The following is a 22,866-nucleotide window of genomic DNA, read 5'->3' as shown; positions in this document are numbered from 1 at the left end:
CAGCCTGGGCAAATCCGTCCTCTCCTGGCCTCTGTTCCTCTGCGGACCCTGGTTGTCTGCACGCCCAGGGCTCACCTCGGCTGCCCTCGCCCCACGTGGGGGGTTTTCCGCAGACCACGAGCGCCCTCTGGTGGCTCATTCGGGTCGCGGCGCGTGAGGGGAGAACCGGATGCCGATTTGGGGGCGGGAGGTCCTCAGCCGAGGCCGCAACCCATTTCACAGACAAGGACACGAAGATTGCCAGAGGGAGGTCACGGCTGTATCTGTCCCAGGAATGCCGTCTGGCCCTGCCGGGGCTTGTTCAGAGAGGCTGGGGGTGGGCAGTGATGTGGTCAGAGGACCCCTGGGCTGTAGGGCAAAGGACCCTGAATCAGACAGCTTGGGGGCTGCAGGTGTGGGGGGATGCGTAGTGCCTTGAGTGGCCACCGTTTTGTTCCCATCTGGAAGGAGAAGGAGCCTGAAACCGCAGAGAGGACCAGGCTGTCAGTGGGGAAGGAAGGGCCCCTGGGGCAGGTGTGGTGTCCATTAGATGGAGGACCACGCTGGGGGGAGGGGCATGGCAGGCCCTTGAGGTGGGGGTAGAGGTGTACATTCCCCCTCCCTGCACAGGGCCATTCAGGGCCGCTGAGCTGGGACCATCCACTTCCCCACACTCACTCCTTGGAGGCCCCAGGGTCAGTGCATGGAGGGTCAGCTCAGGGTCACAAGTTGGGACCGGGGACTCCCAGGCAGCCCGGAAAAGATTCGCCAGGGAGGCCAGGCCAGCACCCTCTGTGGTCAGTACCTTGGGCAGAAGCCAATCTAAACCACGGAGAACTGACAAAAGAGAGAGAGAGTCTAGGAGGAACCATGGAATTCAGCTGCCCTATTTACCAGGGAGTAAGGAAGTTCTTCCTCAGGTCTGACCAGACTGTGACACCAGCCTCTTTCCTACATCAGAGGAGCTCCAGCTGCTTCTGCAGCTCCGGGCTCTCAGGGTTCCTTGTGCCCACCCTCTCAGAGGGACTCAGCCCAGAAGCCCTCAAACTTGTGGGCAGTGGGCCTGGGCTCCTGCTGACCCCTCCCCATAGTGTCTGCTGGAGCCTGGGCTCACAGCCCAGGAGGCTTCCTTCTCTTAGCTTGGGGTCACCTAAGACCCCCAGGCCATTTTCTCCTGAGCCCTACATTTGTTCCCTGAAGGCCTCAGTGAGGAGTAAGAGAGGAGTCCTAGGGGCTCTGCTTCCAGTGCAGCGTGGAGAAAGCTCAGGCCCAGCAGGAAGACCCCTCTCTGGCATCTGGTTTCCTCCTCTGGAAAGTGAGGGGGAACATCCCCTCCCTGTACCATGCTGGGACTGAGTTAGGCTGCCTGTGTACCTTACTGTGACAAAGACTATTACCTCTGACCCCCACCAGGGGCTCTGGGTGTGCTGGGCCATCCCTGAGGGTGTGTGTGTGCGGGGGCGGGGGGGGGGTGGCAGTTCATTTGTACAAAAGGGGCCATCCCTGATGTAGTGATAAGGCCGGATGGACGGCTGGACAGTCAGCCACAGCCCACAATGGGCCGGATGCCCCGCACCTGCCCACAAAGGAGGGGGTGGCTCCTGCCTCACGTCTGACCGGCAGCCCTGAGATAGCATCAGCCCAACCGGAGGGCCATCCATCTTGTCCCACAAAGACTGGGACAAAGGCCATGTCAGCGGCAGCCTCCCCGACCCGGTCAATGGGGGCCAGCGCCTTCCTGTGCCAGGCGCCCCAGGCCCAGGCCTGAGGCTTCTTGTCAGGGTCCTGTTTGGGTCCATGAAGAGTGGCCTTCATTGTTTACAGGGCCAGCCAGGTGGAGGCCCCACCCAGGGCAGGAATGGGACTCCAATATTGAGGAAAGTGTCAGCCCTTCATTTGGGCACCCTGGGTCCCTTGTTAGCAGCTTGTGCCACAGTGGGGCACCCTGGAGGAGTCCCAGGCCCTGGCTGCTCAGCCTGAGTTCAGGGGTGGGATAGGGGAGACTAGGGACCAAGGCTGGTCCGAGCGGTCAGAGGCACCTTCCCACGGGAAGTGGTGGTCAAGTGCAGAACATGATTCCAGACACTGTGCAACTCCCTGGTACCCACTCAACCCTGCAGGGACCTGCCTCACCTGTCCTCCAGAGGCTGAGCTTCTAATTCAGATGCCCAGGGAGTTCCAGGTGGGTCATCAGATTATTCTCACCACCCTGACCCATCCCTGACTGCCCTGAAATCTGCTCATCCACGCTCACAACAGTCCTCAGAGCCTCCTCACGGCCCCTCACTGACCCCCAGAGACCCCAACTCCAAACATCCTCTTTCTCTCAACCACACTGTCCTGCAGTGCCCTCGATGTCCCCACTGTCTTCACTGTCCAGTATCCTCACCGTCCCCGTGTCCTCACTGCCCCTCAGTGTCCTCACTGTCTCAACACTGTTTTCACTGTCCCCACAATGTCTTCACTACCCTATAATGTGGTCACTGTCTGAGTTCTTCTGTGCCTTCCACTTGAACTCCTTTGAAAGTGAGTGGTCTGGGAGAGTCACTGATCCCGTGTTGGGTGTAGGAAGATGTGATGCATCCCCCTTGAATCACCTCCTAGGGCTTGTCCTGTGGTTTGGGAGGGGAATTTCCGGGTGGTGGGGGCACAGAGACCAGTCAGATTGGGAGAAGGGTTTATTCTGCACTGGAGTTTGGTGTGGGGAACCTCGCAGGGGCTGGGCTGCAGCTCACCCCCTTGACCCGCCTAAGCGTCCTGGGCTTTGGCTCGCCTCGCTGCAGAGAGGCGCGTGTGGCCCGGGGCCCGCAGGGGGGTGGTGGGGTCTGGAAGACTGTGCCCAGGCGGAGGACGAGCCCCGGTCCGGGTCAGGGCGAGGGCTCCTTGGAGCAGGGTCCTGTCGGGCTGGCACGCCCGCGTCGCTCAGCTCCTCTCAGGACTACTCGTAGAACTCGCTGGCTCCGGCCGTCTCCGCCACCAGCGGGGCGGTCAGCGACAACGGGTGCGCGGCGCGGGCGCGGGCGCGCAGCCGGCGCAGGCGACACAGCAGCAGCAGCAGCAGCAGCGCGTGCAGGAGCCCGAGGCCGAGCAGCAGGAGCTGCGCTGCCAGGGCCCCCCAGCAGAGCGCGCCCGGCGCACAGGCGGCGCGCAGCTCGTCTTCCGCCAGGTACGGCAGCAGGCGGCCTCGCAGCGCCGGGGGCGCGGCGCAGCGCAGGTCGCGGTAGGGCGCGCGCTCGGGCCGGCCGGCCAACCAGGCGCGCAGTGGCACCAGGCGGCAGTCGCAGCGCCAGGGGTTGCCGCCCAGGTGCGCGGCGCGCAGCACGGGCAGCGAGTCCAGCAGCCCCGGCGGCAGCGCCGTCAGATTGTTGCCAGTCAGCACCAGTTCAGTCGTGTCCGGCGGGAAGGCGGCGGGCAGCGAGGCCCATGTCAGCCCGCGGCGCCCGCAATCCACGCGCGTCCCCGCACAGCCACACGGCGCGGGGCAGCCCGCGACTGGGCGGCTGGGCGGCGCTAGCAGCAGGAGCAGCAGGCTCAGCGCCCGGCGCGGCCCTGCAAGGGAAGCGCCGCAGTGAGCCTGGTGGCCTGTGTGGCACCTGAGCGGGTCCCTGTACACCCCAGGGCGCTGGGCCCGGCCCGGGCCCCGGAGACCCGAGCCCCGCCTTACCCGAAAGCCTCTCCACCTCGACCATCCGCGCGCTGACTGGAAGTCCGCCCTAAATCCCCCTACTGCAGCCCAGATGACTGCAGCGCCTCCCAACCCGACTCTGCTCAAGGAGCGCAGTCCCGGGCCTGCCTGACCCCAAACTCACCGGAGCCCATGGCGAGAGGATGGTGACCTGGCTTGTTCTGGAGCTCTAAGCGTTGGCTGGAGAGCCAAGTGATAATGCCGCCCCGCCCCTGCCAGGCCCCAGCACCCCGGCCAAACCGACCACAGCGCTGCCACCCGCCAGAAATAACCCGGAGGCCCAGTAGACAGACGCTGCGGCCCCAGATAGAGCGCTATCACCAGGGCTCTCACGCTACCGGGGCTTCCGCCCCCCACCAACGCAGGGGAGCACGGATCACTCGGACACCGCTGCGACTTCACCAACATTGTTCTCCTGTCACCAGGACAGGATGCAGCATTCACAACTGAACAAAACTGGAGACTGGGATTGGGGCGGAAGGTATCATGCTGGGGGTGGGGGAGGGATGGACTAGGCAACCCAGGGCAACAGTGCTGCTGGGGAGAAAGGACCTCCAGCCACAGGCAGGGAATGGCAGTCTAGGGGTGGGGGGTTCCCAGGTTGCCCAGCACCCACTGTTCCTGGAGCCCTCAGGCCAGGCCACAGCCCTAGATGAGGAGTTTGGGCAATTGCAGGCGTCCCTGCCCCACCAGCCCCGGGAGATCCTTGCCTGCAGCCAGCTGCTCTGCTTGGGTCTGGAGGGATCCTAAGCGCTTCTGTTGCCCAACCTGCCACTGAGCTACCCAGTGAGGGGTGAGGAGGTAGGGAAGGACTGGCCCACCTCGGCACAAAGTGAGGCCTCAGCGTAAGCTGGGTGGCCCGAGGGAGGGGGCACACGAGGGTTCCCACGTCCACTCTGTGGCACTGGGGTGGAGAAATAGACCTGGGATGCCGAGGATCTGCTCCCCTATTCTGCCTTGTTTTACCCCCCTACCTGAGTAGGGCCTGGAGTCGGAGTTCATGACCTTCTGGGGCAGGGGTAGATCTCAAAAGTCATGGCCCAAATTAGCTCCTGTTCCCCCGAGGCCAAAGAGGGCCAGCTGCGGGGGCTGCTGTCCAGGCCCCTTGGAAGCAGATACAAATAAGGGGAGGGACTGGTGCTGAGAATAAATTAGGGTTGTTTGGGGGCTATGAGCCTGCATCTCTGGGTCAGGTTGGGAATAGTCGGGAACAGTCCTGGTCTGGACCACTCCGGGACTGGGGTTGTGCCCAGGCCTGTTGGACATCCTGATTATTCCAGGGTGGAGTCCAGGCCAGTTGGGGTCCAGGGACGGGAAGGGCCAGCCTGGAAACTGGCAGTATATCCATGGCAATGTGGGGCTGGGTAGGGGTCACTGGTCCTGCATCTGCTGCTTCATCTTCTGCAGCATCTCCTGCATGCGCCTTAGCTGGAGGTGAGATGGGAACAGCAGAAGGTAGAGTGACAAACGTGATAGGAGGGGCTGGACCCCCGCCCCCACCCCTTCTCCTCCCCTGTGGCCCCACTAACCTCCTCATCCTTCATCCTGATGAGCTTTTCTGTCTCAGCATCCGGGGTAGGCAGTGGTAGGATGGGGATGGGGCTCTCCATGCGGCTGTCCTGGGTCAGTTTGCTGTGGGGTGGACAAGAAGGACAGTTTGTCTGACCCCCAACACTACCGAGGCTCTGCCCTCCTGAGCTCCCACACCATTGGGTCGGCTCTGGGAAGACAAGGTGCAGGGTGGGGGGCCTACTTGGGAGTCGGGGCAAAGTTCAGATCTGGGAAGGCAGCAAGGATCAGCCCTCTGTTAGGGAGCCTTGGCTGGGAACATGAGGTGCACGATCCAGGTCCGGGTCAGAGCTGCGCACCTGGTCATCTGCTGGATGCAGTGCGCGCGATAGTTCTCATAGTGCACGTCGCATGTCACGTCCTTGAGATCATGCATGTGTGTGCGGATCAGCATGTTGCGAAGCTTCACAAAGTCGCAGTGTGCCTGGTTCTCCACTGTGGGGCAAGAGCGGGTGTTGGGTGGGTGCAGGCCCCGGGGGAGCCACCCCACTCCCTCTGTCGCACCCCATGCCTGAACTCACCCTCCACGATCCCCCAGGGGTACAGTCGCCCCCGGACCCGCTGCCCCTTGGCCTCCACCACTGTGTTGCTGCCGATAACCGCGAAGGGCGCACTCTCCTGGGAAGGGCAGGTACAAGGGCTCGCGCCCAGTTAGTGTGAGTATGGGCTTAGTGGCTGAAGGGACATGGGCACTCGGCACCTGGTCGCTCCTCCAGTATCACTATCAACAGCCCCTCCCCAAAGAGATCCTGGGGTTGCACAACCCTTGTGGCCTCTCTGAAGCCAGAGCTGGCATGGCTTATACCCGTGGCACAGGGTATGTGCCCAGCTAGGCATATCCTCCCCTTCTGACACCATCCCCCATCAGGAACTGCTCCATTCAGCTACCATCGCCATCCCTCCCTCCCCAGAGCTGAGCCCCTGCCTCCTGTTACTGATGCTGACTTAGGCTGGGGCCAAGGGCTCCACCCTGCTCTTGGTCCCGTGGCTGCCTATCCCGTGCCTTAGGCTTGGTTATTGCCACTCTAGATCCCGGGGCACCCAAAGCCACAACCACCCTCTGGAGCTCAGAATTCCGGGAGCCAGGGCACACACAGGCTTGTGGCCATCAGGCCAGACCCTTCTGCTCGTGACCCATTGGAAGAAGACTGAGGAGCAGGGTCAGGGTGGAGGCCTGGCCAGGACTGTGCCTTTGGGTCCTGGCAAGTGCTCCATGACACACTAACCACACGGGGCCCAAACTGCACAAGCCAGTGGGGACATGAGTGACTGTACCCCACCCCCACCCCCCGCCCCACCCCAGGTGGAGGGGCTCTACTGCCCAGACAAAAGACTCTTTCCCCCACCGGGTTGGACCTGGATGCTTGGTGCCATGTAAACTGACCTCCAGTTCCCTCCTCTGCCACCCCAGGCCGCTCACCTTCAGTTCCCGATCCTGCTGCTTGAAGTCCTCATCCTCGTCAGAGTCACATTCAGGGAACTGGTACACGTGGATCCCAAACTTGTCAATCTCCTCCCGGATCTGTGGTGGGGCAAGGGCTGTCAGATTTGAGGCTGGCCAGGGACCCGGGGCCAGGTGCGCACTTGGTGTTCTGGGTCCTGGAGACTTAGCCCAGGCCCAGATGCCAGGCTCACCCGCTCCTTCAGCTTCCGGATCTCGCTGGGGACGAGACAGTCAGCTTTGGCGATGAGGGGCACAATGTTCACCTTCTCATGCAGAGCCTTCATGAAACCCACATCCACTGGCCGCAGCCTGCAGAGAGCATCCAGGGGTGGAGAGGGGCATGGTGGGGGTGGTGGGGGCACAGAGAGAGGGTGGGATGGGCTCAGGGAGGGCATGGTTGTGAGGGCACAGGCAGAAGATAAGCAGTGACGGGTGCAGCCAACGGGGAACCATGGAGGCGGGTCCCACCCCCCACCCTGAGCCTGTTCCCAGGACATTCACGCACCCGTGTCCAAAAGGGGAGATGAAGTAGAGGCAGCAGTGCACACGGTTGTCTTGGATGTTCTTGCGGTTGAGGCCACTCTCGTCACGAAAATACTGCTCAAACTGCTGGTCCACATAGTCGGTGATGGGCTTCCAGCTGCAGGTAGGCAGGAGGGTCGGTGAGGCCAGAGGGGACACTGGATCAGCCTAGGCACAGACTGTTCCCCAGCCAGGCTTTCCTCACCACTCAGAGTTGTTGACAGCATCCCCGAAGCCCGGTGTGTCTACAATGGTGAGCTTCAGCTTGACCCCCTTCTCCTCAATGTCCACCGTGTGCTTCAGGATCTCTACCGTTTGGCTGATGCGCTCTGTGGGTGTCGGGGCATCGTTTGCAGGGGTCTCTCCAACTCTCAGACCCCACCCCCACTGGGCAGCCAGGACCCTTGTTCTCATCCATTCTAGCATTTAGCCCTGGCCTCATGGCCTGACTGTGGTCTGGGCCACTCCTCCCGGACCCTGAACAGGAGAGACCCACGCTGTGGGGAGAGAGGAGCAGGGTCTGGACCCAGAAGGGACCCCTTTGAAGGGTCACACAGCAGAGGATGGGGAACCAATGCCAGGGCTGCATAGGGCCCACTCACCCTCGGCACTCAGCAGCTTCCGGTCCTTGTACAAGTCGGTCAGGAAGAGGCTGTGGACCAGCGTGGACTTCCCCAGGCCCGACTCACCTGCCAGCAGGTACAGTGAAAGAGTCAGGTTAAGTCTGGGACCCCTCTGACAAAGCCTAGCTGGCTATGGCCCAAGCCACCCCACCTGGGAGTCCAGCCCACTCACCCACCACCATAAGAGTGAAATCGAAGCCCTTCTTCACAGACTTCCGGTGCACCTGATTGGGCAGTGTGGCGAAGCCCACGTACTGCTTGTCGATATCCTGGGGGGCAGGGGCAGGGCAAGTCAGGCGCAGGCTTGGATTCCTGGGGCAGTCCGATGCCCCGTTCCCTACCCGGCTCAGACATGGAGGCAGCAGAGGGCAGAGTCCTCTGTATGGGGAGTTTCAATGGCAGAAATGGGGTGAGGGCCTGTGAGCAAAGGCCTGGAGCTGGGAAGGCAGGAAGGGGGTGACAGGCATCCTTGCCCCCGCCTCAGTGAGGGGCCTTGCAGGGACCTGAGAATGTGTCTGTGTGTGTAGAGTTTAGGATGCCTGGCTGCAGCAGGCCTAGGCTGGGTCCTACCTTGGGCGGTGGGTCCACTAGAGACACAGCCCCTCAGCCTAGCCCCCCAGCCAGACAGGCTGGCATCTCAGGCTCAGGGCATCTTCAAGACAGACACACCTGGGTCTACACCTTAGCACTTCACAGCTGGGTGTCTAATGGAGCTTGTCACTCTCAGACTGCCTCAGTTTCTCCACTGATAAGGCACAGCCTCTGGGGAGGCCCAGGTCAGAAGGGCAAGAGTCAGGAGGGTGACATGTCAGGAGGGAAAGGGTCTTACTCCCAGCTCCTGCCCCTGCACACAAACTCATCCAGATAGGGCCTGTGGATTCCCTGGGGGAGCTCCAGGGAAGGGGCCCTGCCACCCCCTCTCTCTGGCCCATGAAGTACAACAAATATTTCTCAGGGCTTCCTGAGCTGTAGACACAGCTGCGCCCACCTCCTCCCGGTGCCTGAGACTCTCGAGGCATTTCCATTCTTAGAATCACTGGAGTCAGCTCTGGAAGCAGCCACCAGAGCCAATAGAGCTCCACCACTGCCTGAGACAAGGTGGGGGCCAGAGGATGGGGGCACGGAGGGCCTCCAGAGCACCCCCCACCCTCTTTCATAGTGTGGATAGCTCACCAACACCAAACAATATTAACGGTGAAACTACCATATTCTTCCAGCTCCCCCCCCCCGATCCTCGGGGACCCTGTCCCAAAGACCTGGCTCCTTGGCTTTGTTCCTGGGGCTCCCCCTCCACCTGCATGGTGCCCTCTCCCTCTGGTCTGAGGGGTAGGGGACAGGTGAGGCTGGCTCCTAACTGACTTTGAAGGATGGGCAGACACAGGCCTGATGGGGCTCACACCTCAGCAGGAGGGAGTCCCTGTTGGTGCTAGGCAGCAGCTGCCTGGCCCAGTAACTCCAAGGCCCTGGAGAAGCTGTGGGGGCTGGTCTCCCGGGCCTTCTCTCTCTCTCCTTCAAACAATAGCCTGGCAGCATGTGTCCCTGCGTCTCAGGCATTGTCTGACCCGCCTTGATAGGAAGACAGCTCCTGGCCCGGGCTCCCTGGAGAGGCCCTTGCCAGCAGGTTGAGGTTGAGGGGCCCCTCCCCAAGAGCCTCACCTGTCCCAGGGTGGGGCGTGTCCCTGCCAGGAGACTGGCACCTGGCAGCCAGTGACTCCCAGCCCCCACCCCACCTGCTGGGCCGCACCCTGGGCCAGGACTTCGGGGTTCTACCCAGCACCTACCCACTGTGTGAATTCCTATCTCTGACGAGGAGTGCCAAGGCCACCTTGGTGCCAGAGTTAGGCCAAGAAAATCCCCCAACGTGACTGAGCTCAAGCCAGAAAGGCCTCCAGCAGGGCCCCAGAGCCCCCTGCCCATCTGGTTACCCACCCCCACCCCACTCTCAGGATCTCCCAGCTCTGTTTAACCCCAGCCTCAGCTGGGTTTCACAGTGGGTGCCCAGGTCAGCCTCCTGTCATGTCCTGCATTCCCTGAGTGGGGGCCAGGCCAGCCCCTGTGGGAGGCCACAAGCCTATTTGTACCCACTAGGTTGGAAGACCCATTCTGGGCACAGGGATGACTCAGACCAGGCCTTAGAGGCTCCCAGTCTGGGGAAGAGGTCTGGCCACAGATCAGCCCACTCAAATTGGTGTGTGGGGAGAAGAGACATAAGATGCACAGGAGTGGGGTGGGGCTGCTTAGGGTCTAGGTGCTGGCTGGTGGATACAGACCCCTCCCCTAGCCTGTGGCCTGCGGTGACGGTGGCCTCACTCAGGACCCCCAGCACGAGGCCTAAGGCCAGTTCAGGGAAGATACACTGGCACTGGACCACTGGGAGACACCCGGCCCATCCCCCCATTCTGGGAGGGGCACCCCTGCTGTAAGGGTCAGGGGTCAGGCCCCCAGGGGCCCAGTGCCCACTCCTCCCCTCTGTAGCCCCTGGCGAGGCGGCACTGCCCCAGCTGACAATCGGTTATCGCGACAGGGCGGGATGACGGCCGGCGGGGGCGGGGTCGCGCCTGGGCGCCGGCGGCGTTGGTGGCACAATGGGTGACAGCCGGCCGCGGGGGGAGCGGCGGCGCGCACGTACCTGCTTGTCCTCTGCGGGGTCGGGGTCGGGTCGGGGTACGGGTCTGGGCCGGCGGGCGGGGGAGAGACGGAAAGACACTGTGAGAGGCGGGCGGGCGGCGGGGACAAAGGCGCGCGCGGGCGCGCGGGCAGGCGCCGGGCTCACCTGGGGTCGCCAGCTTGCTCTTGTACCGCAGGCCTGTGCTCATGGTGGCCGCCGGCGGGGGGGACGGGCGGCGGCGGGCGCGCGGGCGGGGCGCGGCGAAGAGCGGCGGAGGCCGAGGCCAGGCTGCGGGGTGACCGGCCCCTCCGCGCCGCCGCCGCCCGCCCCGCCCGCGCGCCCGCCAGCCAATCGGCGCCCGCCGCGCCCACGCACGACCCGGCGCGGCCGGCGGGGGCGGGGACCCAGGCGCCCCCCAACGGCCCCGCGCCCGCCGCCTCCCGGCGACACCCTAGCTCACAGCCGCAGGCCAGCGCCCCGGGAACCCGGCGACGCCCACGATGCCCCAGCCCACGGCAAGGCGGCTGCCCGACTCCCGCCACACCTCGCGTCTCCCATGCCCAGGCCTGGACTCTGCCTGCCTCGCTCTCGAGGGACCCCAGTCGGTGCCTCAGCCTCTGACCTTCCCAACGTGTGGCTCTTCCGTAAGACCTTGCCCCCCAGGGACTGGCGGCCTCCTGCAGCCGCTCCTCACCTCACCATGGACGAATGAGGTGCTGGCCTGTGGAGTCCTGCTCCTGGCCACAGCAGGAGAGGTGATGGTCACCCCACGGCCGGCCGGATGCCCGGCGCAGGGCCGGTGCCCCAGCTTCCCTCCTGCAGCCTGTTCAGTGCTGTGCACATCCGCTCTGGGAGGAGACACCTAGGCAAGCTGCAAAGTCCAAGCCCCTGGGCCGTTGTCCCTCTTCTCTTTTTCTGGCTTATTTTCTGGGATTATTTCTAAAGAGTAACCGAGCTGACATCTGGGACAGGACGGACCGACCTCAAGCCTGCCTGCTCCCCCACTCCCCACCCCAGCTGTACACCCTCTGCTCTGCAGATGGCAGCCAGAACTGCTACCACCCTGAGAAGGGGGGCAGGGAGATCTCGGCCTCCTGTGCTAGAGGCCAGTCAGTGGCACTGAAGGCAGGGCCAGGGCCTGCACCCCATTTACAGATGGGGAAACTGAGGCCCCAGACCTTCAGTGATTGGCAAGATTCTCAGGCATGAGTGCCTCCCGTCTTCCATCACTATCACACTCCCAAGTACCTTTGGCTTCCCTGGAGTGCTCTCAGATGTCATATCTGGAGTCTTCGGTCCCACAGAAAGGACAGGCAGACCTGTGGTCACCAGCTCCCCCAATGACAGCCCCCTTAGGAGGAAATGGCCTGCTGTACCTTCCACACTCAGGAAGCGCTCCTTTCTCCCTAGCCCCTTGTGTGCCCCTTGGTCCTCCTCCATCTCTGAATCACCAGCACCTAGCACAGAGTTGTTTGCTCAGAAAATGAAAAAGCCATGTAAGCAGCAGCATTGCTCTGCAAAATTCTGTGGCAAACGCCCATTTCCCCCTCCACTGGGACCTCCATGTAGTCCAGAGCTGTGACCAGTGGGGGGACACTCCACCACTCAGACCCCTCATCCAAAGCCTCAGGGCCAGATGTGTTTGGAATTCAGAATTTGTCATATATCTCATACAGTACATGATACCTCATTGGAGCCGGCTGCAGCTGCTGGTAACCAAACACATTAAGATGTTTGTAGTGGAGGGGTACCAGGGTAGCTCAGTAGGTTAAGCGTCCGACTTCAGCTCAGGTCATGATCTCTTGGTCTGTGCGTTCGAACCCCGTGCTGGGCTCTGTGCTAACAGCTCAGAGCCCGGAGCCTGCTTTGGATTCTGTGTCTCCCTCACTCTCTACCCCTCCCCTACTTGTATTCTGTCTCTGTCTCTCTCAAAAATAAATAAACATTAAAAAAAAAACTTTTAAAAATGTTTGTAGTGAAATGAGGGGTGTCCAGGTGGCCCAGTCGGTCAAGCGTCCAACTCTTGATTTTGGCTCAGGTTGTGATCTCACGGGTTTGGGCTCTGTGCTGACAGCATGGAGCCTGCTTGGGATTCTCACTCTCCCCCTCTCTCTCTGCCCGTCTCCCACTCACAATCTCTCTCTCTTAAAATAAATACATAAACAAACAAACAAGCAAACAAACATTTAAAAAAGGTGTTGGTAGTGCAGTGCGACTATTCACATGAACTGGAATTAATAAAGGCCATAACACATGGTTACACATCAGCCCAGGGCTGCCTTTGTTACAGAGTTTCCAACACTTTAAGTTTCAGAGCTTTGGGGGAATTTGGAATTGGGGATAAAGGAATGCAGCAGGGAGGGAACACTTGAAGTGATAGGCAGGACTCCTGAATCTTCCTCAGCTCCGACAGGCCTGGTGGAAACCCCATCTGAGGGGGCCTGAAGCTTTGCAAAATGGTTGAACTGGTCAGTGAAAACTGGCACTTGGACCTTTAGTATGAATTGACCCATGCAAGCCTGTGCTTGTGGGGACAAAGGAGGAGACAGGAACCTATCCTCGATGAGGCAGACATGTCTTTGCAAAGGGCTCTCTCTGGGCTCAGCAGGGAGGGGGGCTCCGGGCAGCCCTGGGTCAGGTCTTGAGGGGAGTGGGCTGCAGGTCAAGGGCATAGCTCAGGCCGAGGGTGGGAGGTGCACCTGTACAAGAATCATAGGCTTTAAAACAAGTCTGGAGATATGAGACAAAAAGAACAAGGTGTATCACATAAACATGTCTTTTTTTTTAATGTTTATTTTTTGAGAGACAGAACACAAGTGGGGGAGGAACAGACAGAGAGGGAGACACAGAATCCAAAGCAGGCTCCAGACTCCAAGCTGTCAGTATGGAGCCTGATGCGGGGCTCGAACCCACGAACTATGAGATCATGATCTGAGCTGAAGTCAGACGCTTAACTGACTTGCACCACCCAGGTGCCCCTAATATGTCTTTTTTTTAATTGAAGTAAGTACATTCCAAAAGATTACATACAGAAATGCTGTTGGATTTGGGTCTGGAGTGGAGCCGTGGATTGGTGTGGAGCCGATTGAAAGAAGACCGGAGCCACTCCCTGGAAGGAGAAGGTATCCAGGGCAGGCCTGAGTCAATGCCTTCTGTGAAACGCCATAGGTTGTCCTGAGGCTGCTGGCCCGGAAGGGGGAAGAGAGGGGTCTCCTCCTTGCCTTGGGGCTGTGGTCACCTGGACCGAGTCCAGGGGATAGCCCTGAATCCCACCACAGATACACTGCCTAGCTGAGAGACCCTCGGGGTAGCAGCATGCATTGATTGACATTCACAATATCTGCCCGGGGACATTTTGGAAGTAGGACTGTGAGGTGCTTGTACTGGCTAGCAGATTCGTGGGATGTGCCTCCAGTTCTCCTAGATGTGTCAACGTAAGGCCTTTCCTTCCTCCAGCCTAGATACTGCCGATGGGGTGGCCTGAGCCAAACTGTCACACTGCTCCTGTTTATTAAACAGGTGCAAACCCTGAGGGGGATGGGTGACATTGGGAAGGGGCGGGAGCGGCAGGGCCTGGTCTGGACACACACAGCGTTAACCTGGGTAAGGGGCTGTGGCCTCCCTGACTGGGCTCTGAGTCTGCTTCCTCAGCAGGCAGAGAAAGTGTTGGCTCTGGTACAAAGGGGAGTAAATAAGACACCCCTGGGTGAAAAAAAATGCTACTTTTTAATTCACAAGGAAAAGAAGTTAATGAATGAAAAAATAAGTTACACCCAGAAGAATCTGTTCAACCAACTTGGGCTACAAATAGCTTGATGCTTTCCAGAAAAAAAAAAAAAAAAAGGCAACAAAACCTCATTTAGTTAAGAAATTCTCAAAAGGCTGCGTTCAGCCCATGCTGTGTCTCCCTCCCCCTTAGCACGGACACGTGGGCATCAGCATGGCCACGGGAGACTGAAGATGGCCTCACAGTAAACCACTATGATAGTGACAAAGGGACAAATGGGTGGCAAGTGAGGCAGGTGCCAAGGTTCAGAGGTTTGTTCCAGGTTACACACAGATGTCAGGTGGAACAGGGGCCACCAATGACAAAGCTCGAGAATGTTCGATTCATCCGAGGACAAGGGCAGAGGGCAAGCTGGGTACAATGCATTAGACCCCTAGGATCCCCTCACAGGGGTATTGGAGGGAAGGGATCTACAGGGTCATGCCTGCCCAATGGAGGTGAGACTACATCCCTGAGAAAAGGGTCACTACGAAGAAAGGAGAAACACATGTCCCTTTATCTGAACAGAGGCACTACAAAGGACCTTACATTAGCTCAAAACACATTAAATCCACTTGGCTTCTTAAGTTGAAATGGAAATCTCGCTTGCCTTCCTACATCAGCGTAGCACATGGGGCCACAAACTCCGAGTGACTAGGGACAGTGATATAAACTTGGTCTGAGCCCTCTGGAAGCTGGTGGTTTGAGGGTTAGGAAAGAACGAGACAGGGGTCCCGGGAAGATGGCGGCATAGGAGGGCGCTGGGCTCACCGCGCGTCCTGCTGATCACTTAGATTCCACCTACACCTGCCTAAATAACCCAGAAAACCGCCAGAGGATTAGCAGAACGGAGTCTCCGGAGCCAAGCGCAGACGAGAGGCCCACGGAAGAGGGTAGGAAGGGCGGCGAGGCGCTGCACGGACTGGCGGGAGGGAGCCGGGGCGGAGGGGCAGCCTGCCGGCCAAGCAGAGCCCCCGAGTCTGGCTGGCAAAAGCGGAGGGGCCGGACGGACTGTGTTCCGACAGCAAGCGCAACTGAGCGTCTGGGAGGTCATAAGTTAACAGTTCTGCTCAGAAAGCGGGAAGGCTGGAGGACAAAGGGAGGGAGAGCTGCTGAGCCCCGGACGACAGAGCTCAGTTTGGTGGGGAACAAAGGCACTCACCAGCGCCATCTCCCTCGCCCATCCCCCCGCCAAAATCCCAAAGGGAACCAGTTCCTGCCAGGGAACTTGCTCTCTCCTCCGCGCAAACACCCAACTCTGTGCTTCTGCGGAGCCAAACCTCCAGCAGCGGATCTGACTCCCTCCTGCTGCCACAGGGCCCCTCCTGAAGTGGATCACCTAAGGAGAAGCGAGCTAAGCCTGCCCCTCCTGTCCCCGTGCACCTTGCCTACCCACCCCAGCTAATACACCAGATCCCCAGCACCACAAGCCTGGCAGTGTGCAAGTAGCCCAGATGGGCCATGCCACCCCACAGTGAATCCCGCCCCTAGGAGAGGGGAAGAGAAGGCACACACCAGTCTGACTGTGGCCCCAGTGGTGGGCTGGGGGCAGACATCAGGTCTGAGTGCGACTCCGCCCACCTGCTCCAGTTATACACCACAGCACAGGGGAAGTGCCCTGCAGGTCCGCACCACTCCAGGGACTATCCAAAATGACCAAACGGAAGAATTCCCCTCAGAAGAATTTCCAGAAAATAACAATAGCTAATGAACTGATCAAAAAGGATTTAAATAATATAACAGAAAGTGAATTTAGAATAATAGTCATAAAATTAATCGCTGGGCTTGAAAACAGTATAGAGGGGCGCCTGGGTGGCTCAGTTGGTTAAGCGGCCGACTTCAGCTCAGGTCACGATCTCGCGGTCTGTGAGTTCGAGCCCCGCGTCGGGCTCTGTGCTGACAGCTCAGAGCCTGGAGCCTGTTTCGGATTCTGTGTCTCCCTCTCTCTGACCCTCCCCCATTCATGCTCTGTCTCTCTCTGTCTCAAAAATAAATAAATGTTAAAAAAAAAATTAAAAAAAAAAAGAAAACAGTATGGAGGACAGCAGAGAATCTTTTGCTACAGAGATCAAGGGACTAAGGAACAGTCACGAGGAGCTGAAAAACGCTTTAAACGAAATGCAAAACAAAATGGAAACGACGACGGCTCGGATTCAAGAGGCAGAGGAGAGAATAGGTGAACTAGAAGATAAAGTTATGGAAAAAGAGGAAGCTGACAAAAAGAGAGATAAAAAAAATCCAGGAGTATGAGGGGAAAATTAGAGAACTAAGTGATACACTAAAAAGAAATAATATACGCATAATTGGTATCCCAGAGGAGGAAGAGAGAGGGAAAGGTGCTGAAGGGGTACTTGATGAAATAATAGCTGAGAACTTCCCTGAACTGGGGAAGGAAGAAGGCATTGAAATCCAAGAGGCACAGAGAACTCCCTTCAGACGTAACTTGAATCGATCTTCTGCACGACATATCATAGTCAAACTGGCAAAATACAAGGATGAGGAGAAAATTCTGAAAGCAGTAAGGGATAAACGTGCCCTCACATATAAAGGGAGACCTATAAGACTCGTGACTGATCTCTCTTTTGAAACTTGGCAGGCCAGAAAGGATTGGCACGAGATCTTCAGTGTGCTAAACAGAAAAAATATGCAGCCGAGAATCCTTTATCCAGCAAGTCTGTAATTTAGAATAGAAGGAGAGATAAAGGTCTTCCCAAACAAAAACTGAAGGAATTTGTCACCACTAAACCAGCCCTACAAGAAATCCTAAGGGGGATCCTGTGAGACAAAGTACCAGAGACATCACTACAAGCATAAAACATACAGACATCACAATGACTCTAAACCCGTATCTTTCTATAATAACACTGAAAGTAAATGGATTAAATGCGCCAACCAAAAGACACAGGGTATCAGAATGGATAAAAAAACAAGACCCATCTATTTGCTGTCTACAAGAGACCCATTTTAGACCTGAGGACACCTTTAGATTGAGAGTGAGGGGATGGAGAACTATTTATCATGCTACTGGAAGCCAAAAGAAAGCTGGAGTAGCCATGCTTATATCAGACAAACTAGACTTTAAATTAAAGGCTGTAACAAGAGATGAAGAAGGGCATTATATAATCATTACAGGGTCTATCCATCAGGAAGAGCTAACAATTATAAATGTCTATGCGCCGAATACTGGAGCCCCCAAATATATAAAACAATTACTCATAAACATAAGCAACCTTATTGATAAGAATGTGGTAATTGAAGGGGACTTTAACACCCCACTTACAGAAATGGATAGATCATCTAGACACACGGTCAATAAAGAAACAAGGGCCCTGAATGAGACATTGGATCAGATGGACTTGACAGATATATTTAGAACTATGCATCCCAAAGCAACAGAATATACTTTCTTCTCGAGTGCACATGGAACATTCTCCAAGATAGATCATATACTGGGTCACAAAACAGCCCTTCATAAGTTTACAAGAATTGAAATTATACCATGCATACTTTCAGACCACAATGCTATGAAGCTTGAAATCAACCACAGGAAAAAGTCTGGAAAACCTCCAAAAGCATGGAGGTTAAAGAACACCCTACTAAAGAATGAGTGGGTCAACCAGGCAACTAGAGAAGAAATTAAAAAATATATGGAAACAAACGAAAATGAAAATACAACAATCCAGACGCTTTGGGATGCAGTGAAGGCAGTCCTGAGAGGAAAATACATCGCAATCCAGGACTATCTCAAGAAACAAGAAAAATCCCAAATACAAAACCTAACAGCACACCTAAAGGAAATAGAAGCAGAACAGCAAAGGTAGCCTAAACCCAGCAGAAGAAGAGAAATAATAAAGATCAGAGCAGAAATAAACAATATAGAATCTAAAAAAACGGTAGAGCAGATCAACGAAACCAAGAGTTGGTTTTTTGAAAAAATAAACAAAATTGACAAACCTCTAGCCAGGCTTCTCAAAAAGAAAAGGGAGATGACCCAAATAGATAAAATCATGAATGAAAATGGAATTATTACAACCAATCCCTCAGAGATACAAACAATTATCAGGGAATACTATGAAAAATTATATGCCAACAAATTGGACAACCTGGAAGAAATGGACAAATTCCTCAACACCCACACTCTTCCAAAACTCAATCAGGAGGAAATAGAAAGCTTGAACAGACCCATCACCAGTGAAGAAATTGAATTGGTTATCAAAAATCTCCCAACAAATAAGAGTCCAGGACCAGATGGCTTCCCAGGGGAGTTCTACCAGATGTTTAAAGCAGAGATAATACCTATCCTTCTCAAGCTATTCCAAGAAATAGAAAGGGAAGGAAAACTTCCAGACTCATTCTATGAAGCCAGTATTACTTTGATTCCTAAACCAGACAGAGACCCAGTAAAAAAAGAGAACTCCAGGCCAATATCCCTGATGAATATGGATGCAAAAATTCTCAATAAGATACTAGCAAATCGAATTCAACAGCATAAAAAAGAATTATTCACCATGACCAAGTGGAATTCATTCCTGGGATGCAGGGCTGGTTCAACATTTGCAAATCAATCAACGTGATACATCACATTAATAAAAAAAAAAAGAGAAGAACCATATGATCCTGTCAATCGATGCAGAAAAGGCCTTTGACAAAATCCAGCACCCTTTCTTAATAAAAACCCTTGAGAAAGTCGGGATAGAAGGAACATAGTTAAAGATCATAAAAGCCATTTATGAAGAGCCCACAGCTAACATCATCCTCAATGGGGAAAAACTGAGAGCTTTTTCCCTGAGATCAGGAACATGACAGGGATGCCCACTCTCACCGCTGTTGTTTAACATAGTGCTGGAAGTTCTAGCATCAGCAATCAGACAACTAAAGGAAATCAAAGGCATCAAAATTGGCAAAGATGAAGTCAAGCTTTCGCTTTTTGCAGATGACATGATATTATACATGGAAAATCCGATAGACTCCACCAAAAGTCTGCTAGAACTGATACATGAATTCAGCAAAGTTGCAGGATACAAAATCAATGTACAGAAATCAGTTGCATTCTTATACACTAACAATGAAGCAACAGAAAGACAAATAAAGAAACTGATCCCATTCACAATTGCACCAAGAAGCATAAAATACCTAGGAATAAATCTAACCAAAGATGTAAAAGATCTGTATGCTGAAAACTATAGAAAGCTTATGAAGGTAATTGAAGAAGATATAAAGAAATGGAAAGACATTCCCTGCTCATGGATTGGAAGAATAAATATTGTCAAAATGTCAATACTACCCAAAGCTATCTACACATTCAATGCAATCGCAATCAAAATTGCACCAGCATTCTTCTCGAAACTAGAACAAGCAATCCTAAAATTCATATGGAACCACAAAAGGCCCCGAATAGCCAAAGTCATTTTGAAGAAGGAGACCAAAGCAGGAGGCATCACAATCCCAGACTTTAGCCTCTACTACAAAGCTGTCATCATCAAGACAGCATGGTATTGGCACAAAAACAGACACATAGACCAATGGAATAGAATAGAAACCCCAGAACTAGACCCACAAACGTATGGCCAACTCATCTTTGACAAAGCAGGAAAGAACATCCAATGGAAAAAAGACAGTCTCTTTGACAAATGGTGCTGGGAGAACTGGACAGCAACATGCAGAAGGTTGAAACTAGACCACTTTCTCACACCATTCACAAAAATGAACTCAAAATGGATAAAGGACCTGAATGTGAGACAGGAAACCATCCAAACCCTAGAGGAGAAAGCAGGAAAAGACCTCTCTGACCTCAGCCGTAGCAATCTCTTACTCGACACATCCCCAAAGGCAAGGGAATTAAAAGCAAAAATGAATTACTGGGACCTTATGAAGATAAAAAGCTTCTGCACAGCAAAGGAAACAACCAACAAAACGAAAAGGCAACCAACGGAATGGGAAAAGATATTTGCAAATGACATATCGGACAAAGGGCTAGTATCCAAAATCTATAAAGAGCTCACCAAACTCCACACCTGAAAAACAAATAACCCAGTGAAGAAATGGGCAGAAAACATGAATAGACACTTCTCTAAAGAAGACATCTGGATGGCCAACAGGCACATGAAAAGATGTTCAACGTCGCTCCTTATCAGGGAAATACAAATCAAAACCACACTCAGATATCACCTCAAGCCAGTCAGAGTGGCCAAAATGAACAAATCAGGAGACTATAGATGCTGGAGAGGATGTGGAGAAATGGGAACCCTCTTGCACTGTTGGTGGGAATGCAAATTGGTGCAGCCGCTCTGGAAAGCAGTGTGGAGGTTCCTCAGAAAATTAAAAATAGACCTACCCTATGACCCAGCAATAGCACTGCTAGGAATTTACCCAAGGGATACAGGAGTACTGATGCATAGGGGCACTTGTACCCCAATGTTTATAGCAGCACTCTCAACAATAGCCAAATTGTGGAAAGAGCCTAAATGTCCATCAACTGATGAATGGATAAAGAAATTGTGGTTTATATACACAATGGAATACTACGTGGCAATGAGAAAGAATGAAATATGGCCTTTTGTAGCAACGTGGATGGAACTGGAGAGTGTGATGCTAAGTGAAATAAGCCATACAGAGAAAGACAGATACCATATGGTTTCACTCTTATGTGGATCCTGAGAAACTTAACAGAAGCCCATGGGGGAGGGGAAGGAAAAAAAGAAAAAGAGGTTAGACTGGGAGAGAGCCAAACATAAGAGACTGTTAAAAACTGAGAACAAACTGAGGGTTGATGGGGGGTGGGAGGGAGGGGAGGGTGGGTGATGGGTATTGAGGAGGGTACCTTTTGGGATGAGCACTGGGTGTTGTATGGAAACCAATTTGACAATAAACTTCATATATTGGGGAAAAAAAAAAAAAAAAAAAGGAAAGAACGAGACAGACCGGACATTCTCTTTGGGTCTTCAGGCGTCCAAGAACAGGGGCTCTGGGATACCCCTTCCTGCTCTGACCAACCTGGAGAAGCCATGGTGGCAGGGGTGACCCTTTTCCCCATCCCTGGCAGCTTGTGGGGCCCTCCCTGGGGGGAATGTTGGGGGGGCCCTAAGTAAGGCTCGAGGTTGTGATTCACAGAGTGCGCTCCGACAGGCTCTAAGGTGAGGCTTGGGTCTTCCAAGTCACTCCCAAGGAATTTGTCACTGGGCGTGGGACCAGTGTGCAGAGCAGGCCAAGATCAAGTTAAGTAAGAACTGAGAAAAGGACCCACTGCGCTGGCCAGTGGATGGTGCTCTGCTCAGGGATCCTTCAATGTAAGTACTCCACCTCGATGCTGCCCCTTCTCCCGCCTGCCCTGCCAGCTTCCACATCCAGCCCTGCCCACTCCTTTCCTTCCTGCCACACTGTTCTGGCTGCACTGGCTGCACTGTTATGTGCAGCATCTACCAGCTTCTGGCTCAGGGGACTATACCCCAACGTCCTATGTCCCCTTTCTGAAACGCCTGCTCCTTAGTATGCAATGCTGGGGCCATGGACAGGGCCTTGGATGGGGTCAAGGTGTTCCTCCTCTCCTGCCAGCAATCTCAACTTCCCTGGTCTCAGAGGATAGTTCCCTGGTCTGCTGGAAGGTGAGTTCATTCTCCCCACTCCCACTCTGTCACCCTCCACCTACCTACATGGCACTCCCCGGGGCAGCCCTAATGCTTGCTGGGGATGGGTGTCGTGGCCACGCACAGATCAGAAGCAGAGGTTCACAGCATGGTGAGACCAAACAGCTGAACCCAGGACCTCCTGGCCCAGGCCTCATTCTAGCAAAGATGTGTGAACTGTCCTCAGCCAGGCCAGGAGCCTGCCCTGATCAGGCAGCCCCGCCTGACCCTGAACTCCATCAACTCAGTGACCTGGCACCTCCTGACTCCGGTTACTCTGAGTAACTTTGAGTCCGGTTACTCTGGCTTAGCCATACCCATGAGAAGACCAGAAACCATCCCTGGGCCCTGGGGCTCCCAGTCAGGAGGGTTGCCCTGCTGTTGTGAGTGCATCCTGCAGCTTGGTACCACCATGTGTCTGCTGCTTGGACGGCTCTCCCCTGCCCGACTGACCTGGGGGTGGGAGGGACCAGACTTCAGAGTCTCATGCATTGTCCCCAGCCCTTCTTGCCTGCCTGAGTGGAGTTTGTGAGCCGGGGAGCTCTGGGGGTGGCTGTCTCACAGGGAAATGCATATGCATCAAGGAGCTGTTGGAGAAGGCTTTTCTTGATCTTCTTGTTAGAAAAATGTAAGGGGGTCACGACACACCCCCGTCGTCTTCACCAATCAGAGCACAGAGTCCACAGCAGCTGCCCCTGTCAGGAGGGTGCTACCCAGCCCCGTTAAAGCGGCCTGTGTGTTGCAGGGGACAGAGCAGGGTTCCAAATGGGGCAGAGCCATGGTCCACACCGAGTTCCCCATTCACTGGGCAGCTGGAGGAGGGCTACAAAGGGCGCCTGTGCTCTGAGGCAGTGAACCAGCGTGGGGACCTGGGGACCCAGAGCAGCGGGCGATGGGCTCTCTCCCTGGCAAGGGTCAGTGGGGGGTGGTGTGGGCCTCCAGTCACATCTGATGACACACAGTCCCCTGAAGTATTCTGGGAGAGGCTGCAGAGAGCAGCTCAGGGCAGGAGCAGGAGTGACAGGAATCCAGAGTGCAGTGTGACTCA

The 22,866-nt window shown here is 55.5% G+C and overlaps 2 protein-coding genes across 3 annotated transcripts; both read right to left on the bottom strand.

The window, feature by feature from the left end:
- Nucleotides 1-2,639: 2,639 nt before the first annotated feature.
- On the bottom strand, nucleotides 2,640-3,928 carry LOC123587257 (platelet glycoprotein Ib beta chain). The gene is made up of 2 exons (XM_045456791.1): nucleotides 3,789-3,928; nucleotides 2,640-3,528 (listed from the first exon to the last, which is right to left on the bottom strand). Exons 1-2 carry the CDS (start codon nucleotides 3,796-3,798, stop codon nucleotides 2,918-2,920), a joined length of 621 nt encoding a protein of 206 aa, XP_045312747.1. The 5' UTR covers nucleotides 3,799-3,928; the 3' UTR covers nucleotides 2,640-2,917.
- A 127-nt stretch (nucleotides 3,929-4,055) lies between these two features.
- Nucleotides 4,056-10,734, bottom strand: LOC123587256 (septin-5-like). Of its 2 annotated transcripts, XM_045456790.1 has the most exons (12): nucleotides 10,596-10,734; nucleotides 10,452-10,462; nucleotides 7,995-8,091; nucleotides 7,802-7,888; nucleotides 7,405-7,528; nucleotides 7,183-7,317; nucleotides 6,869-6,986; nucleotides 6,654-6,755; nucleotides 5,755-5,851; nucleotides 5,533-5,668; nucleotides 5,194-5,296; nucleotides 4,056-5,092 (listed from the first exon to the last, which is right to left on the bottom strand). In XM_045456790.1, exons 1-12 carry the CDS (start codon nucleotides 10,636-10,638, stop codon nucleotides 5,036-5,038), a joined length of 1,110 nt encoding a protein of 369 aa, XP_045312746.1. In that variant the 5' UTR covers nucleotides 10,639-10,734; the 3' UTR covers nucleotides 4,056-5,035. The 2 variants fall into 2 exon arrangements, with proteins under 2 accessions (XP_045312746.1, XP_045312745.1); XM_045456789.1 differs by lacking the exons at nucleotides 10,452-10,462; nucleotides 10,596-10,734 and adding an exon at nucleotides 9,182-9,391.
- Nucleotides 10,735-22,866: the final 12,132 nt, after the last annotated feature.

Source organism: Leopardus geoffroyi, chromosome D3 (genome assembly GCF_018350155.1).
Source record: "Leopardus geoffroyi isolate Oge1 chromosome D3, O.geoffroyi_Oge1_pat1.0, whole genome shotgun sequence".
Taxonomy (NCBI): Eukaryota; Metazoa; Chordata; class Mammalia; order Carnivora; family Felidae; genus Leopardus; species Leopardus geoffroyi.
Note: the sequence above shows the minus strand (reverse complement) of the source record. Positions and strands in the feature narration are given on the sequence as shown.

What these genes read in the sequence shown, in the direction of transcription:
- LOC123587256 (XM_045456789.1), bottom strand. Translation starts at nt 9,376, where the DNA reads ATGCCTGAGACGCAGGGACACATGCTGCCAGGCTATTGTTTGAAGGAG. An exon ending in GTGTCTGCCCATCCTTCAAA is followed by an intron (nt 8,092 to 9,181) that starts GTCAGTTAGGAG and finishes CCTGCCCCCCAG; the next exon opens with GATATCGACAAGCAGTACGT. An exon ending in TCCGGAAGCTGAAGGAGCGG is followed by an intron (nt 6,756 to 6,868) that starts GTGAGCCTGGCA and finishes GCCCCACCACAG; the next exon opens with ATCCGGGAGGAGATTGACAA.